This window comes from Aptenodytes patagonicus, chromosome 7 (assembly GCF_965638725.1).
Source record: "Aptenodytes patagonicus chromosome 7, bAptPat1.pri.cur, whole genome shotgun sequence".
Classification (NCBI taxonomy): Eukaryota; Metazoa; Chordata; class Aves; order Sphenisciformes; family Spheniscidae; genus Aptenodytes; species Aptenodytes patagonicus.
The window spans coordinates 32,308,248-32,326,067 of record NC_134955.1 but is presented as its reverse complement, the minus strand read 5'-3'; the positions used below and the strand labels follow the sequence as shown (position 1 = coordinate 32,326,067).

The window sequence follows — 17,820 nt, the reverse complement described above, 5'->3', positions numbered from 1 at the left end:
GTTCCCAGAGCCCTCTAGTAAGAAAAAAATAAATATGTACATACGTATCATTTTTTCCTATTTATATGAGTTTTTGAAACTGACCAGTATGAAAGAGTTGAATCATATACTGCAATAAATCATTAAAAAGTATATGGAAATGTTTAAAATGCCAAGACATTGGTTAATGAACAATACCATGTTTTCCTAAACACCATCTGTAAATACATTCTTTCTTTCCTATATTATACACGCACACAAATATACATAGATTATGCATACACACAGTTTTCTCTGAATAAGACCAATAACATCAGAGAAAAATGGAACATCATCATTTAAGAAAAAAAAATCAATTTTAAGTTGCTCATTTGGATTTTTATTTAATGGTTGCAAGTCTGGTGAAAGATGCAACATTGTTTCACATTGATGAACTTTTAAAAGCCATATTTAGGCATGATCTAACTAAGTAGAACAACTTAATATTAAGCAGAATTGCCCCTGTTTGCCCTAGATCAATGTGGTCTAAGTCTTCTGCAGTCCAAGAATAGGTACAAAATTGTGCAATTCCCATCACCATCACAAAGTGCTTCGAACCTGTTCCTGAGTGCTTCAAACCTGCTCCTTAAGCACGAGAGGAGTGGAATACAGCAGAACTTGGGGAACTTCTTTAAGAGAAAAATGCAAGAATTGTTTGAAACTTGTATGGAAAGAATGGAGAAGCTATTGGCTGAATAATTACCTTGGAAAAGGACATCAGAGTTAAACAGACACCCTTCAGGAACAGAAAACAGTAGTAACAGAAGAAAAAATTGGATCTTAAAGGTCAGGAAGTATAGGGAGAATTGCCAAAGTCAAGAGTTAGAACTTGCAAAAGCTATTAAAAAATAGTAATATTCTTCAGACATCAAAATAAAAGTGATCAAAGAAAGTTCAGCTGTTTTGCAGTAGAATGGTACATAGATTAAACATAATGTAGGTACAGGCCAAGAACTAAAGGAATGTTGTGCTTCAGTGGGATGACTGAGGTGGAAGCCATAAAGACATTTGTGCAGTCAAGGCATAAGTTCTGAATAATCTCTGCCCAAGAACTGCGACATGAAACTATACATCTACTAGCAAGTTCTTTAAACAGATACTGCAAATCATGGTTATTACTATATTACTGAAATATAGCAAGCAAAATAAAATACTCTCTGTTAATTGTTTTAGAACACAAACCTTGCAAATTATTGCAGTAAGGCTAACTGAGCCAGAGTTTACTCACATGCAGTTTTTTAAGTGCAAAATAATCAAAGACACTCTTGAACAAGGAAACAACTAAGATGCAAGATCCATACCTTGTGCCAGAGTAACCTGACATCTTGCTTTCATAAGATACTGATATTCTCGACAACTTCTTCTTAGCTATTTGGACTTTCAGAAAATGTTTCATACAGTACTATATGAGAACTTACTGAAAATGGAGAAGATGAGTATTAGTACAAGAATGGTGATATGACTGAAAAACTACTGAAAGAGGGTTGGACACTGGTAAAGTCCTAACAGAGACACTAATTGGCTGACGGGAGGTTACTTCTGGAGTTCCAGAAAGGATTGGTCTGGGGACTGATCTTATTCAATATTTCCATCAATGACCTTGGCACAAAAAGTATGTGTGCTGATAGAAGTTAGCCACTTACACAAGTTGAAGGAACATCAAGGAAATTAAGAATATCAGGCAAGAAGAATTAGATGGAGTGAATTCAGTATAAATTTCACTTTATACGTTGGAGAGCATCATCTCCACAAGAACAACAGCTGAAAGGACAGGAGAAGAAACGTAACAGTATCAGTCTAACACAGCATGACTATGAACCACCAGCACAATACAACCACAAACAAATGCAAAAGCAAGGTACTCCCAGAAGAGGTAAAAAATAAAGTTACTGTAGAGGGCAAAACCTCACCTGGAACAGAGTACAATTCTGTGTACTCACACTCAAGAAAGTTGAATGTGAGTAATCCAAGCTGGAGTAGAGAAGACAAAGACAATAAATACTCCAGCGACCAAAGGAAAGGAAAAGATAGCACAAACAGTTTAGTATATCAAAACAAAGACTGAGAAGGCTTATAATAGTGTCATGCAAATGCATGATATTGGAGAGGAAGACATGGAGGGAGCAATAGTATTTACACTAACAACTCCATGCTGGCACCAGAACAAATGGGTATAAACTGGTCACAAGTAGGGCTAGGCTAGGGATTAAAATGCTATTTCCAGACATCAGAGCAGTGGGTTCTGGAATCCTCCCAAGAAGAGTAATGGGAACAAACAGTCCAAGTGGGGATTTAAGACAAGGACTTTTCAGTTTATGAAAGGGATTATCTGACATGGTACCAGGAGACTGGACATAAGACGCAGGAACCGTCTTTTAAACCTATGCTCCTATTAATTGAGCCTCTGTGGCCAATTTGGTCTTTGTCTTCTCATCTGGAAGTACCCACACAGGAACCAATTAGTGCCAACTGGGATGGCAGCCTTTATGATATAGGTACCTACCCACTAGAAACAGGACCAGGCTCACCCACATGTTCAAGACAAGATATTAAGCATAGCCTCTTGCTTTAATAGGCACTCTAGCCCAACCTGACCTTTGACGGTAGTACAACATGCAAGTAAATCATGTTCAAGCCACTGTCATGGTCCCTTAAGTGCGTTGCCAAGAGACCACTAGTGCCAGCATCCAAACCGTTCTTCCAGCTGCAGAGGCGTGTGCAGAATTCCCTTCAAAGGTAGTCTACATCAAACCCCATGGGTGAGCATCTCCCAGACACTTCAGCCTCCAAGAACTCACTACTTTTTTATCCAGTCCTGCTAGCCACCTACTCGGAGACCTCTGCACTGTGGGTGCTGCCTGGAACACCACACGAGAACTACTGGCCAGCTTAATGAGGCCTTTTTGACAAGCAAAATCAAAACCCAAGGGAGGCAAAATGACAGAAACCAAAAGAAATATCCAGGTTTAGCAGAATCTCCTCACACTAAAACTGAAATTTTCAGGCAGCTTTTGTATCAGTGTAAAGACCTAACACTCAGCATTTGAGCTGGCCCCTATTGGAAAAAATAGTACTTATAAAGACAAAAGCAAAAGGTCAAAGTCCTACAGCCCTGAAAATATGTGTCAGAGGGAAAAACCTGACAGGTGCTGATTGATAACCATGCTTGAGGGAAGATGCTGGAGGAAAACTGCTGCAGCAAAGGCTGCAGGGAGTTACTGTTCCAAAACCCTGCTGCGGCAGAAAAAGCACATGTGGCTGCTAGAGCAGGAGATGGACATGGTTAATTGACTGGGAAAGTTTAGCAGAGGTGGAATTAATGCAAAAAGCTCAGAGCCCAGGCGGGCAATTCTGTTACCAAGGGAAGGAACCATTCGGCTGGAATTGCAATCCATTTTCAGGTCAGAGCCTTTCCCAAAGGCAGAGTGCTCACCCCTCATCTGTTCCTCCTCTTCCCCTCCGAGGGGTGCATGGAGGAGAAGGTAGCTGGAAACAGCAGCCTGGGAAATAGACTGCCCTTTGAGGGCCAGCCAGGTTTCGACTTTGCATGGTGTGTGTTTAGCAGTGAGGAATTCCGAAGACGTGTCAGGAGAGACAGCCTCTCCTAACTCTAGGACTTTGTGGATAAGTTAGTTGTGGAAACAAAACTAGAAAGTTAATAATAGGGGAGGAGGGAATTTACTTTCAGATCTACTCAGCAGAATGAATACCTGAACCAGATACATTTGCAATCTGGTCAGATGAGAATGCCAGGAGTTAGTTACTGTGGAATCGCAGCAACAACATGGAAAAAAATACACCCAAACAATTATTTTTTTAAAGTAAAGCGGACTGCACAGGAAGATAGGAAAGACACAAACACAAACCACAGACCAGATGATCTTATGCAGTGATGCGCTGCCAATATTTTGATGAGTAGCACCCACGACTGTGTTCCTTTCAGCTAGTGCCTCAGAGTCACTTTCCTCAGTAAGGGAGGACTAGATCTGGGAACTTCTTCATTTCTTCTGCCATTTCAACAAAGGGGCTTTAAATACACTTAGACATACTTACAAGTAGCCTTGTAAAATAAATTGTGTCAAACTGTTCTCACACCAATTACTTTGAATTCAATGCATGAATTGTACTGAACAGACTGTCTGGTGTGCAGCATGTGTATTTTGAAATGCAAAACTACTTGCCACTTGGTGTAATCTGGTTCATTTCTGTGGTAAAATCTTTGCACCCCAACAGTGCCTTTATCAGCTGTAGGCATAAACCACCGCCATTAAGGATGGTTTAGCGATATTTATTAGTGAACTTCTTCCATCAGAACCAGGCAGACAGTCTAAACTCACTTTCCCACTCTTTCTCCATGCCCCTAATTTCAGCTCGGCCATGGAAGTGGTACCAAGGAAGGATTCCCATTCACTTTCAACACATCACTTATATACTGTCTAACACTCAACACCAAAAGCAAAGCAACATGGCTTCTAAACCTCCAATTCTGTCAATGGTTGACGGTGTGACTAGTGTGACCATCACCAAGTCAGTCAGTGCATGCCATTCCTCCCATCAGAAGAACGGAGAAAATAATCCCATGAAAGGGACTGTGATGCTTACTTTAAGCATGATTATAAAGCATTTTCCTGCTCTGGCATGAAAGTGCCACATACTTTACATTACAAATAAGATATATTTTTCCTAATTCTTTCATGCTGGAACCTCCTGAAATCCTCGTTGTAGGATATGTAAGGAAAAAATTCCAGGTGGGAGAAATTTTGTATAGCTGCTTTCTGCTCAGTCTGAAGAAATCTCACTTGGTAGAGCTACTCACAGTAGGCAAAGGTAGTCTTCTGCAGGCAAAGAGGGACTCTCCTTTAGACCTGTATTCATGCACAGGAAGTTAGCTACGTTTTAGCAACAGGTAATTACATTAGTGCCTCCTCTACTCAGCCTGACTAGCATGAGAGTCATACCTGACTGTGAAAATAAGCTCATGACTTATCTATGCCATACAACAAGTCAGGGGTCAGATTTAATTCAGTAGGCTCTGATCTGCCATGCTGCAACCGCGAAACAAAGCTGCCTCTCCCTGCGCACAGAGGCAGAACACTGAAGCGAGTCTTGCTCCAAGACAGCACCAAAATGCACCACCTCATACTCCCCATCCTCCTCCAAAACACCAGGGTAGATCATAGAGAGTCCGTCTTCCCAGTCCAGAAGCCATTGAAAACTCTCCTCCTCATCCTGTATGAGGGGCCTGAAACAAACATTTCATTTTGGGAAATGACTTGAGAAGAACGTGTGAGGAAGCAGAGCAACAAACAACACATAAGGTGGATATAAATCCAGATAAAATATTAAAATCATTAAAGGGTTGCTGCTCCCTGAAGGTTAGAAAAAACGAAGAGAGTTAATTAAAAGCAATCTCCACACAGTGCTGAGCTAGCCTGACCTGATAAATCAACAGCTAGGACTGCGCTAGTAGAGGTCAGTGGGGGAAAGAGGTTGGGAGGCGGAGGAGAGGGAAGCTAGGAGAAGATAAAACATTTAGCTGAGACTATCGACAAAAACAAATCAGATCTGGTGACAGAAAATTGAGAAGGGTTTTCCACTTATTTCCCCCATCAACATTTTTTGGTTAGATTTCAACCTCAGGAATGCCTGTTTGCTGTCAACATAACACCAGCGAACCTGACCAAGTTCCCATTCATTTGTATCAGCACAGGAGAAGAGAGAGAAGCAAGAAGTCTTTGGGGCCCCATTCCACCTGGGGAGGTATTAACATCGCTTTCATCCACATGCCATTTGATCACCGAGGACTAACATCACCAAAATTAACAGAGGGGCACATCCTTTTTGGAGAAGCACCTCCTAAAAATTAAAGGGTTAGTCAGATATGATGAAACAGTAGAAGTATCTCAATGCTGCAATTGAACCACACCTGCGGAGAAAGAGCTCACTGCAGAGTCTTCCCATCACCAACCCTCGCCCATCATATCTCACATGCCTCTTAACCTGCACTACCCCAACTTTAAAAGGTACTAATCTCTGAATTAAAATTGTGTTCCTGATTTATTCCATATTTCACATCAACAGGTATATGCTAATGAACTGAAAACTTAAAGGATAAAGGGTCCATAGAAAACACAAAAACCTACAGTCTTCAAAACACCCTTCGATAGTTTAAAAAAAAAAGCAAAAGCAATCAAGGTAAGCTTGTAGATACAAGTGGGCTCATGTTATAATTTTGATATTGGACACCAGTGAGTGATTTATCTGAACACTCAATAGGATAGCAGCCTCAAACATGATGCAGTTTTTATTCATGGTCAAGACCAAAGGAGTTCAGCAGTAAAACAGCTTTCTGAACCACTGTTTCCATTATTCCTTACTCAGATTGCATAGGTTTTAAAGTAGTCATAAACATAAAATATATTTGTCCCCATCACTGACTAAACACAGTCTCTCAGGAAACAATATTGAGGCCAAAATACTTGAATAGTCACAAATCCATGGATGACTTTCTTCAGAACTGTTCTTGAAGGAAATGGAAATATGGACATTACTTTTCCCTTGAAGAAATAATACTAACTTTGTGTCTGCATTGTAAGTTTCCTTATAGCACTGTTCACTGGATAGTGAACTATCTGGGCTATAATTCTGGCCATTTCAATTTTTCTCCCAATTCCGTGACTAATCACATTAGGCTTGTGGATCCACAGGAACACTAGAAACTGCAAAGTTCCTAGAACCAGACCAAAAATTTCACAGCCACATGACACAAAGCACTGAACTGGTGTTCACTTACTCTTCCAAAACATGAAAAGCACCCAAAACATTTTCAAGAGGAAATTTTGTTCCAACAGGCATAATCTATCTTCCTGTGGCTAGCATGAAGCCAACTCAAAGCAGAAAAGCAGCATAAGCACTGTACTTTGCGTTTTGGCAGGAGTAGCATGCCCACATCTGATCAGATCAAATCAGCCCTGCCAGCTGATGCGGTAGGGCAGACTGGAATTAACCAACTCGGGACATGGCCTTATTTCACTGCGCTGCACCTGATTTTCTTTGCACCGTCCAACCTATTTAGATTTTTGAGACCTGCAAAGCAGGAAGCATTAAGCCATGTGTTTGTAGAGAATTTAGCACAACGTCTTAACCAAGGCCTTGTACCTTGTATCACAAGGGGGAATCTGAGAAGAAACAAGGGGGAGAAACTATAAGTTATGTGGGGTTCCTTTCTTTTGCATACTAAGATTTCATAGGCGTGTTACAGTTGGCATTTTATATTAATTTATAAAAATTATCAGAAAGCAAGGACAGCATTATCAGATGTCAAAGACTGATACAACTCACGGTGTTGTATGAACGGAGAGATGATCCTCAGTTAGGTTGGATCAGTTCTGTCACAAGGGACTGCAATATTAAATATCACTTCCAGCCTTTCTCACCAGAAGAATAACGTTGATGTAGTCAGTGTCCCCATCAACACCTGAGCGGGGAACTCTCTCCCAGCTACAGCTCAGCAGAACGCGAAATTAATGACTCAGGATTTGGCAAGCACACGCTGCTGATCACAGCCACCTAGTGCACACTCATCAGTACCCGTCCCTGCCCTGCTCTCGCTGCTCCACTGACTCCCTGTGAAGTCTCCCCTCAGACAGTGCTGGGGTGCCAGTGAAACCTTCCATGTGGCTGGAATTGCAACTCTCTGACCGCACCCGGCTCAGGCAGGTAACCTGAAAACCGAGACACATGCTGACATACTCCTGCTGTTCCCATACTGAAGGGGATGGGGGTGTGAGAAGGATATTTGCCAGCAGCCGTTGAGACACCGAATTATTCTTCTCTGAGACATCTGCTGGGAATCTGTGGTTAAAATATGCTCTGCTGGGAAATAAACCATATATAACAATTAAAAAAGCATCATACTTCTAATAATTTAGGCTATGAAAGATAAATAAGAATTTTAAACATTCAGTATTCAAGCACTCACTCATGATATTTGTGTTATATGTCACTCAGTTTAGACAGTGAAAATACATTGGGCAGTTTTATTCTTTCTTTTGAAATAAGAAAGAAGAAAGGAAAACCACTTTCTGCTTCTCATGCACTAGTCCAGTGTATTTGGGTTTGTTCCACAAATTGTAGAGAAATTTTTAAAGACAAGAAAGAAACACGTCCATCTGAAAAATTTTGTTTAAAAAAAAAGGATTGTAAAAGTATGCTTTCTTTTAGATTGTGTTGATGAGATAAATTTCCTTAGCAGAAACAAATCGGTGCTAAAACTGGCACCTACACTAAGGAAGTGATTAACACACCTCAGCCTCTGCATCCTGGGCACAATTGCCAGGCAAAGCCAGAAGAGCAGTAGAGTCCTAATGAAGCCCTCGGAACAGGCTTTAAGCAATGTTGCCTTGGTGCTGCTTCTCTGCATGTGGGAGTATGTCACCCCAGCCAGGGAATCCTCAGATCAGAGGTCGGTCTGTCCAAGGGAGAAAAACGTCAACTCCCGAAACAGATTCATTCCACTCCTACAAGTCCTCGGGGATAAACAATACAGGGACGGTTCTTGCTCAAGGCAACATCACATACAGACAAGACAGTGATGAGCCCAGAATAAATACCAAGATTGTAAAATTGATCTACCAAGCAAAGAAATTCAGCTCTGACATGAAAGATAAACCAGAGTGAGAAAACACCAGACTCGGCAAACGATAATCCTAAAAGACGGTTTATTTGCAGCCAATGGGGGCATTGGAATGCCTCATTTTGGGACAGCAGAGGTACAGCCAACTGTCATAAATTGCAGAAGACAGACATACAAGATGGACAAAGTCTGCTCTTGAGAGCAACCTCCAAATACCACGCTTCCAGTTTTAGGAAAGCAGAGGAAGAAATCAATTTTCATTAGGCTACAGAAAGGATGAGCCACATTACCTTCACCATGACTCAGACTGAAGACAAATCCCCATTTTGCTTTGTGTATCGGACTTCTGCATGGTCTGGGTAAACTATTCCCACTCAGACACTGTGAGTCCAATCTAACAGACATTATGCACCCAGCCCATTGGACATGGGCTTACCTTGAAATTATTACACCCTCCAAAAAATCATACCTTTGGGCCTCTGTAGCCCAACCCAGATAGTTCAACATTGCTTTCACACACCACAAATCATGTTTTAAAAAATTTTTCTTCAGCGACAATTTTGTGATACAACCTCCATCCATTCACACAACTGGACAGACTGTGAAAGACTAGAATACCAGCAAAACAAAATTACAAAAGTACTGCAACAACTAATCATGCAACAGCAGCTCATGGAACCAGACATAACACTGTAACTAGTAACATATCATTTATCAGACTCTTTCATACTCAAACCAGTGTATCCTCAGGTCTTCTTAACTTGGCTTCTCTGCCCCCCAATGACTTTGGTTTTATGCTCATGTTCCCTTGCATAAATGGAATAATATTCATCCCTCTTTTTCTCTGAAGGCTGGTGCTGAGATACAGAAAATACAGTTTTCATGTGGACAACAGTTTTAGTTTGAAATGCGTCACACTAGGGCTCATTTATGTTTTTAAGTGACTTCAGAGCCACATTAGAAATGCTGTAGAAATTCTGGTATGCGATTTAATGTGCCCAACAACCCTGTTCTGTCAAGCAGAAGAAAATTCCCTTCTGCAAAGCCACATTAAAATCACCTCCACATCAGTGGTAAACACTGAACTGGCAACCTAACTGTCCGTCTATTTTATTGCTTCCACCTGCTGAAAGCAGCACTGCACATTATACTTTCACTTTAATATTAAAGATCAGCAACCAGATGCTTATGCAACAACATCAAAAAAAAAAAAAAATCAGTCTTCATCAGCACTTAATCAGGACATAGGGCTGTTTCAGGGATGGGTAATGGGATACGGGACCTTCCAGTTAAGAGTCCGCAGCTTGAATTCAAGCCCGAGTTATCACTAATGAAATACTCTTGCCATACAAGACCCCAAGAGCCACGCTGGTCTGTTGCCAACATGAAACAGGGATGCAAGCACAGACCATTTCTTCACAGGTGTCTCATGCCACAGAATTCATCATCACAAGGATGGCCATTTGGCAGCCCAGGGGTCGGAGCTGGCTGTCAAGGCAATTTTATCTGAGAAGGTACAGCAATTTGAAAACCAACCGCTGCTGTGTGTTTGCAGCAGGAATGCAGAGACAGAACAGGGCTGGTAGGGTTTATAAGGTCAGCTCTAGCACTGTGCACACAAGTCTGCACTGATCTGGTCCCCAAACACCTGGCAGGGAATAAGTGTCCCCAAGCACATCAAAGTTATCCGTCAATACAGTCAGCATGCAAGTGACCTAGCCTAGCATTCGAGCCCGAGTTGGCCTCTTTTGTCCCAGAGGCTGTCTTGAGCAAAAGAAAGGGAGATCACCAGCACCGCTACTCCAAGGCCAAACTACTGGAAGGCAACAGCTCCTCTGGTGAGCATCCAGGCAGAGAGCTACACGGCATGAGGGAATCTCGCATGCAGAAAAGGCAATAGCCTAATATAAGTTCCAGTGAGTATGTTTAATTGACAACCTGAAATAAAAGTCAGCTGTGGGAGTAAAGACAGAGAAGGGCTGGGGGGAAACCAGCTCTGCTTCTAGATAAGACTTCGTAAATTACAAGGTCTTAATTACATTAAATGCATTATGGTACCATATGCACATCACTAATAAGGCAGAGACGGAAGAAATGGGACTAGGTGCTAACACTGGAAGTTGAATGGCTGCATTCTAGACTTGATCTTTGAATTAGAAAGTTTCTGAACCACTTTGTCCTAGTTTAGCCATCCATAAAACAAAGGCAATAATCCTTTCTTCACAGGGGTGTTGAGAGGTTTAATTAATTAACGTTTACAAAGCCCGTTGAGATTTCTGACTGACATTTGAAGTCATTCAGAATACTTTTTAACTGCATTTGTTTCTTCTACTGCACCGCTCAAATGTCTCCATATTAAGATATCCAAAGGAGAAGAAGATGGAAAGAAAAACTATGGAGATAGGTACACAGGCTAGTGGAAAAAAACAACCCAACAAATCCAGCACTTCAAATCCACTGCTGTCCCATCACAGCTATCTGAATACTGCCTTTTCTACAGATGAAGAAGAATGTGTTTATCCAGACACCTGCCGTCTTTCCCTGGCAGATCTGTTAAACTTAGATCTCTGGTATTTTTGCCTGAGGCACCATGTTGGTAAACAACAAGGTATTAAATGGCAGAAATAATAGGCAGTCGTGTCGGGTTGATTGGATCACCAGAGGAAGTGAAGGGGAGAAGAGCAAAGGGGTGAAAGCACCAAAAGAGAACCAGAAAGTGAGAAGAGAGTGCTAGATGGAGAAAGAGGCAAGCTGAGCGTAAGGAGGTGCCAATCACTAATAAGGGACTCCATGCACTAAGCTATTCTATGTAATGTATTCCCACAGATGCTCAGGTACACTGGAATACATTATCCCGAGAGACTAGTCTAGCATGAACAAGGCCACATATGTGTCCAAGTGCCGGAGATAAACTGAGTATCGGACACACTTAAATGCACAAGCACACACAGGGAGCTGCTTGATACCTGAGCTAGGATTTCTCAGTCTCTATCTACATTGTCCCCCATCTCAGAGCAAAACCTTTGTGTGGCCAGTTTCTGTAGGGGGCGTTTGTGGGTTTTGAGATACAATCAAAACGCAGACAGAGGAAATGCAAATGTCATTCAGCTCCCTTTCATTGTCAGGAAGGACACATGAGGATAAAATACTGTGCACTGCATCCCTTCCCCTATTATGTGTCCTACTGCTTTTGTCCTAATTTATCCCATGCATAATTTATTTACATGTGTATTGTTTCCCGATCAGCAACTTTAAAGAATAAGTGAAAATTATAAAATGTTTTATTAAACAAGTTGTTAATAAAAAATGCAGGTGGTGTCAGACAGCCAGTACCAATTCTGTTTCCTCCACATAGCATTAGTACTTTAAAAGGCACACAGAGAAAAGCGAACCCAGCACTTGATGTCTATTGTTTCCTCCTCTCACACCCCCCAGGGGCGAGGGGAGGAGAAGGGAGCTAATTATAAAGGGCCTAATCCTGCCCTCCCCGACTTTAGCAGCAGCGGGATCGGGCCCCCGATTCCTTTCGGCACAAGCAGTCCTTCGGCAGGATCCGCCCTCTCCGGAGATCCGCCGCGACTGTTGGGAGCCCCACGGTGTCACGAAGTGCGAGGCGAGGGGGCGAGGTCCCGTCCCCCGGCGGGGCTCCCACGGCGGCGCCCGGCTCCTCGGGCCGCGGCCGCTCGCCGCTCCCCGGGAGCTCCCCGCCTCTCACCCGCCGCCCCCAGAGGCCACCGAGCCCGGGCTTCCTCGCTACCGGCAATACTCGCGAACGGCACAAACGTACGGGGCTTTTCCCAGCCCAGGTGAGGAGCCGTGCGGTGCGGCCCCCTTCGTGCGCTTCTGGGTCCCCGGCGTGCGCGGGCTGCGCTGCCTGCGCCGGAGCAACGCCCGGCGGCCGGGAGGGGCACGGGGAGAAGTTGCTCTCGCCTGCGCAAGTATTAAACCTGCCGTCAAACGGGGGGCACGCCGTCTCTTCCCCGCGGTTTCCAGAGCGTGTTCAAGCCCCCCGCCCGCCCCGTGAGGATACTCGCACTTCTTTGATTAACCCCCTGACAACTGCGCTCCCCTCTCCGCGTGGATTTTTATGAGGTGCTACCGAGAGGACGGGTAAACGAAAGCAAAGGTTTTCTGCCAGGACGGAGCAGGAGAGCTGATAAACATGTCAGCACCCCTTCCCTGCTCGAGGCTTTCCTTTCCCTCCGGATCGCAGAGCGACAGCGACAGGAATCCCTGGAAAAACCTTCAAGTGTTTTTTCAACTCCAGCCGGAGAGACTTGAGTCGGGGGGGGGGGGGGGGAAAGAAAAAGGAAAAAAAACACCAGAAAAACCTCGCAGCCCTAATTTCATCTCTGAAAACTCAAACGTATAAAAACACCCACTCAGCGCAGCCAGAAAGTGCAAACGAAGCGTCACCGCCAGGTACTCTGCTTCCCTGCTTTAATAGCAAGAGCGCTGCCCCCGTTAGCAGAGAAGTCGTTTTAAAAAGGTTAAGACAGCTCCTCTCCCCACATACGGTGCCAAATCCCACTCTCCCTAATGCCTTCAGGGATTAACGGCGTGCGCTGCAGACCACAAGGAAAATAAAGGACGCGCTCCAGAAGACGACAACCGGCTCCCGCGGTCCCCCTCTTAAATCGGCCGTATTTCCAGATCGGGAACCCCGGAATATCTCCGCAGCAGAAGCACCTGCCCCCTCCCGCGCACTCGGTCGCTCCCTCTCTGTGTTTCCCCCGCCAGCAGCGGGTCAGATCCCGTCCGAGCAGCCCTTGGCTGCTTGCGCCCACTCCGAAGATGGAAACACGGACAGCTCGCTTTGCCACTTTGAAAAGCGAAAGCCTGTCATATGCAAAAAAGATCTCCGGACTTCCTGCCCCAAATCAACGACCGGCAGCCCCGAGTCATTCATTTCACGCAAATCTGCCTGCCTCCCTCCCTCCCTCCCTCCCTCCCGCACAAACGCCGAGGTGCGCCGGCAGTGCCCCTGCTGCCCCGCTTTCCGACCGCCCGGGCCACCCCCCCGCCACTCAGCCGAGAAGCCGGGGGGCCGCTTCGCTCCCCCTCCTCAAGTCATCCCAACTCCGCAAAGATTTGCGCAGGCAACTCCGAGCGGCAGCCGGAGCGCGGAGGCACGGAGCACCGAGCCCCCCCCGCTGCCCCGGGCCGGTCCTTCCGCCGCCGGACCCCGGCGCGGCGCGCCCGGGCAGCGGGGGCAGGACGCTGTCAAGTGCGCGCACCCCCGCGGGCGCCCCGCGGGACGTCGCCGTCCCCGCGCTGCGCTCCGGGAGCAGCGGGCGGCCCGCCGCCGCCTCCCCGCCCCGCCGCCCCCCTCCGCGCCCGGGCGCCAATTAACCGGCGCGCGAGCCGAACAATTTTTCCTCGTTAATTTCGGCGCGAGCCGCGGGGATGTGTTGCACAAAAAACGAGCGAGCAGCTGGGGCAGAAAGGAGGGCGGGAGGAGGGACCCGCCGGGAGGCTGCCGGCACCCGGCTCAGGCTGGCAGCCGGCGCCGGAAAGGCGCCTTTTTTCATATTTAAACCACGCGGAATATGTACATTTTTGATTCCTACTTACGCTTTCAGGGGGTTGTGAATGACAGTCGCCATTTTGCTACAATGTAACAGAATATTGTGTCTCGGAGTTCTAAAGGTTCGCTGAGGGGAAGCGGCCAGCCAATCAGAGCGCGGCATACCGGCCCGCCGACCAATCCGGCGCCGCGGGCGGAGCCGGGGCTCTGCTAGTTATTAGGGGAGCTGTCAAAGCCCAGAGGTCACTCCCTCTCCGTGGAACTGGCGGCGAGCAGGTCTTAAAGGGGCAGCGCCCGTCGCCGGGGCCGCCGCCGCGCCGGGGGGATCGAGGGGGCGAGGGCGGGCGGGGGGGAGACTTTCCCGCAGCTCTCTCCGGCTCTAACGCACCGCGCCGGGGGAGGGAAAGCCGGGCTCGCTCCTCGTCCCTTCGCGCCGCCGTCGCTGCCCCTCGTTTCCCAGGCGGCGTAGCCCACCGGGGAAACAAGCCCGCGCCGCCCCGCTCGCTCCTCCCGCTCCCCGGTAGCGCCCTTCCCGAGCTGTTTCCCTTTCTCCAAAGCCGCTCTCCCCGCCAGGTCTCCGGCAGCTGCCGGCGCTGGCAGCGGCTCCAGGGCAGCGCCGCTCCCGCTCCCCCTCCCCCAGGAATTTCCCTCTCCCTGTCAGTCATCCCGGCCCGCAGCCCCTGCGCCCTTACATAACGCGCGGCGGCCGGACCGACCGGCCCGGCACGGCCCTGCCCTGCCCGGCTCTCCCACGGGGCGACTGCTGGCGCGTCGGGAGCCGGTCCCCCGGCTTTCGGCACAAGGAGACGCGGGGGGGGAGCGCCCTGACCCGCGTTTCACCGGACGTGTACCGGCGCGGTGAGCGAGCGAGCGAGTGAGCGAGCGGGGGGCTGGACCCCGGGGCTGCGGCGGGGTGCAGGTAGAGTCCATTTCTGGGGCGGCTGCGAACTCCAGGAAGTCTGGGCTTACCTGCAACTAATTAAAGGAGCTTGCAAATGAATTATGGAGCATGACCTAAGTGATTTAAGAGGTGCCGGTCCTGATCTCACTCGAACTCAGAAGTAAATCCACTGAAGTTCACGAATTTACACCAGTGCACATTAGGTGTCAACAACAGCAGGATCAGACCAAGAAGCTTTCTTCTTGTCTGATATTAACGTAAGCTTTGTCGCCTAATACTTCTCTCTCTCTCTCAAAGGTCTTGCCTCCCTTCAGGCATCCTCCATCCCTTTAAAAAACACAACCACCACCACCACAGCCAAGCCTGCTTCTCCATTCTTTGCATTTATATAACCAGAAGAAACTCAACTAAAGACAGTTAAAATATACTGCTGTAAAACCAGCAAAAGAGAGGAGACTACAGAACCAACTTGATTCACAACTCAATGAATGAAAAAATGGAAGTAATGATGTTTGTGAGATATTCAGGTGTTAACAGAAGAAATAGCAATCTTTCTGAGCTAGTGGGCTGAACTTTAAAAGGTGAAGACAACCAAAATCTCTCTCTCTTTTAACTGTTTGACAAAATAAAACTTTCTAATACTGAAGCAGAAGAGGAAAGGAAAGGGGATGGAGAACAGAAAGCCAGAGAAATTATTACCTACAGAGAAGAGGGGACAACAGAGCAATGCATCAGTTTCCCATTCATTAAGGATTCATCAGAAGTCTGCAAAAAGTTAAACTTTCTACGATCTGTCTAGGGTCCCTCTTTCCAAGACATTGCCTGCTCCAGCTGCGAGGTCAACCTAGGTACTGTGCCAAGCATATATCCCTGGAGGGAATCGCCTCTTCCATCAAAGCAATCTAAGCCATTTGGTTACAGGCACTGCTTAGGAGGAATAAGCTTTCTGTCAGCTGGAGAGTTGCCAAGATGCTGAGATCTATCCCAAAACAGTTCTGGGAAGCAATCTTTAAGAACATTTCCATTATCATATTACATTATATTATTTAATACAGTAGGAGCCCAGGTGACATTGAATGTGACTTCAGACCCTCCTGTTCAGTACTCTCTCACTGTTCGCAGGAAAAGCTAACCACAAACTGCCGAATTTTCGTAAGCACACAATTGATCTACATGCTGCAAAGAAATGAACGGCTCGGCATGCACCTGAACTGGTGACTGAACTAGTGACCTATATCACATCTCGCTATTATGAGGATTTCTGGTTTGACTTTTCTTATTGCCATTCTATTCACCTAATGGCAAACATCAACCAAATTTTAGCATTTACCCTAGGATGGGCAATATTGACTTGTGGGGTAACGACGACTTTGCTTCACACGAAAGAAAAAATAGCCTACAGAACACTGCACAACTCGAAGCAGATTTGTGCCACTGAGAGAAGGCACCAAAATTCAGCTGAGGTCTAGAAAGCCCCGAGATACTCTAATGCAAACTGGTGACATTTTCAGAGAACTAAAAAAAAATGTTTGAGGTCACTTTTAGGAGTTTAATGAGTCCTTCTGGTCCTGTTTGGTTGGATATATAGGCCCATTCCTGCTCTGCAGGCAAAGATCTCTTGGCGCAGCTTGGCAGGCAGCGTATTGCAAAAATGGGATTAAGCCACACACGTGCTTCCCTTGCTGCTCCCGTTATTCAGACGTTGGGCCTTTATCAGCTACCAGCAACAGCAACAAACAGTGAGAACAGCCACAGATGACCTTGGGTTGTTGATAGCCCTTTTCCCAGTCAGACCCTACGCTACTGGCCAGGAGAAGCAGTCAACAGCACTGCCTCACTCAGAGCAATCTCCAGGACGCCCAAGGACAGAGCTGCCGTATCAGAACAGTGGGAAGTCTCACCCGTGGTAACAAAGACATCAGGCTTTGCTCATGTGTCCATACAGTTTTCCTATAGTGTGTTTCATGTAGAATTCCACAACAGTTAGATTACCATTTTAGCTGGAAAAAAGGCACAAAGCACTGAGTGGCATTTCACTTGTAATGAACTAGATAACTTACTCATATATTCACTATTTGCAAGTAAGGGGACCATCACAAACCTATGTTAATAAAACCTTTATGCCACACCATAGTCACCTCCATTTTCACATACACACCAGCCCATCATCAACCGATCCATCAAACTGAAATTTTTAGATTCGTTTTTCTTCTGGTTTTAGGCTACCGTAAGTCACTCATCAATAGTGTTACTGTTATTTTACACTCCAACACAAGATCAACACATCCGAAACACACTCAGTTCCATATACACTAAGTTCCAACTTCACGGTTTTTACATTCCTACTTAGCTTCTGACAGTTTTATTCGGACCCACCCGAAACATAACAAGGAGGCTGCAAGAAAATATAAATACTGTAAAAATATTTGGCATAAAATATTGCCCCTAGGTGGGCATATTTTTAATGAGAGGTTGCCAACTGTTTGGACAGCCAACATTTAAATTTAAAAAAGGAAAGTAAGTTTTGACATAAAACTATTGGGGTAAAATCTGTAGCATTAACACAAGGCCTAAGCGTGCTGCCTCTATGGGGTTAGAGTGAGCAGGGCTTTAGAAGGCAGAATCTACCACCTCACCTCCGGTCCCCTGTACAGAACTGCAGCTGGTCTCTGCCCAAGTAGAAGAAAAACAGTGTCATTTCTTTTCACTATATTGGGAAGCATCACGTCTCAGAGATCA

At 45.9% G+C, this 17,820-nt stretch overlaps 1 protein-coding gene across 8 annotated transcripts in view; it reads right to left on the bottom strand.

The window, feature by feature from the left end:
• The window catches only part of DPF3 (double PHD fingers 3), a 166,544-nt gene extending 152,201 nt beyond the window's left edge, over positions 1 to 14,343 (bottom strand). For 7 of the 8 annotated variants that reach the window (XR_012995899.1, XR_012995898.1, XR_012995900.1 and 4 more), the window contains exon 1: positions 14,228 to 14,266. Coding sequence is in view for 4 of the 8 variants with exons in the window: in XM_076344746.1 (XP_076200861.1) it covers positions 14,228 to 14,259 (32 nt within the window). In the remaining 4 variants the exon portion in view is untranslated. Of the gene's footprint in view, positions 1 to 14,227 lie in introns of all 8 variants that reach the window. The other variant, XM_076344743.1, reaches the window with a different exon arrangement.
• Between the last annotated feature and the right edge of the window lie 3,477 nt (positions 14,344 to 17,820).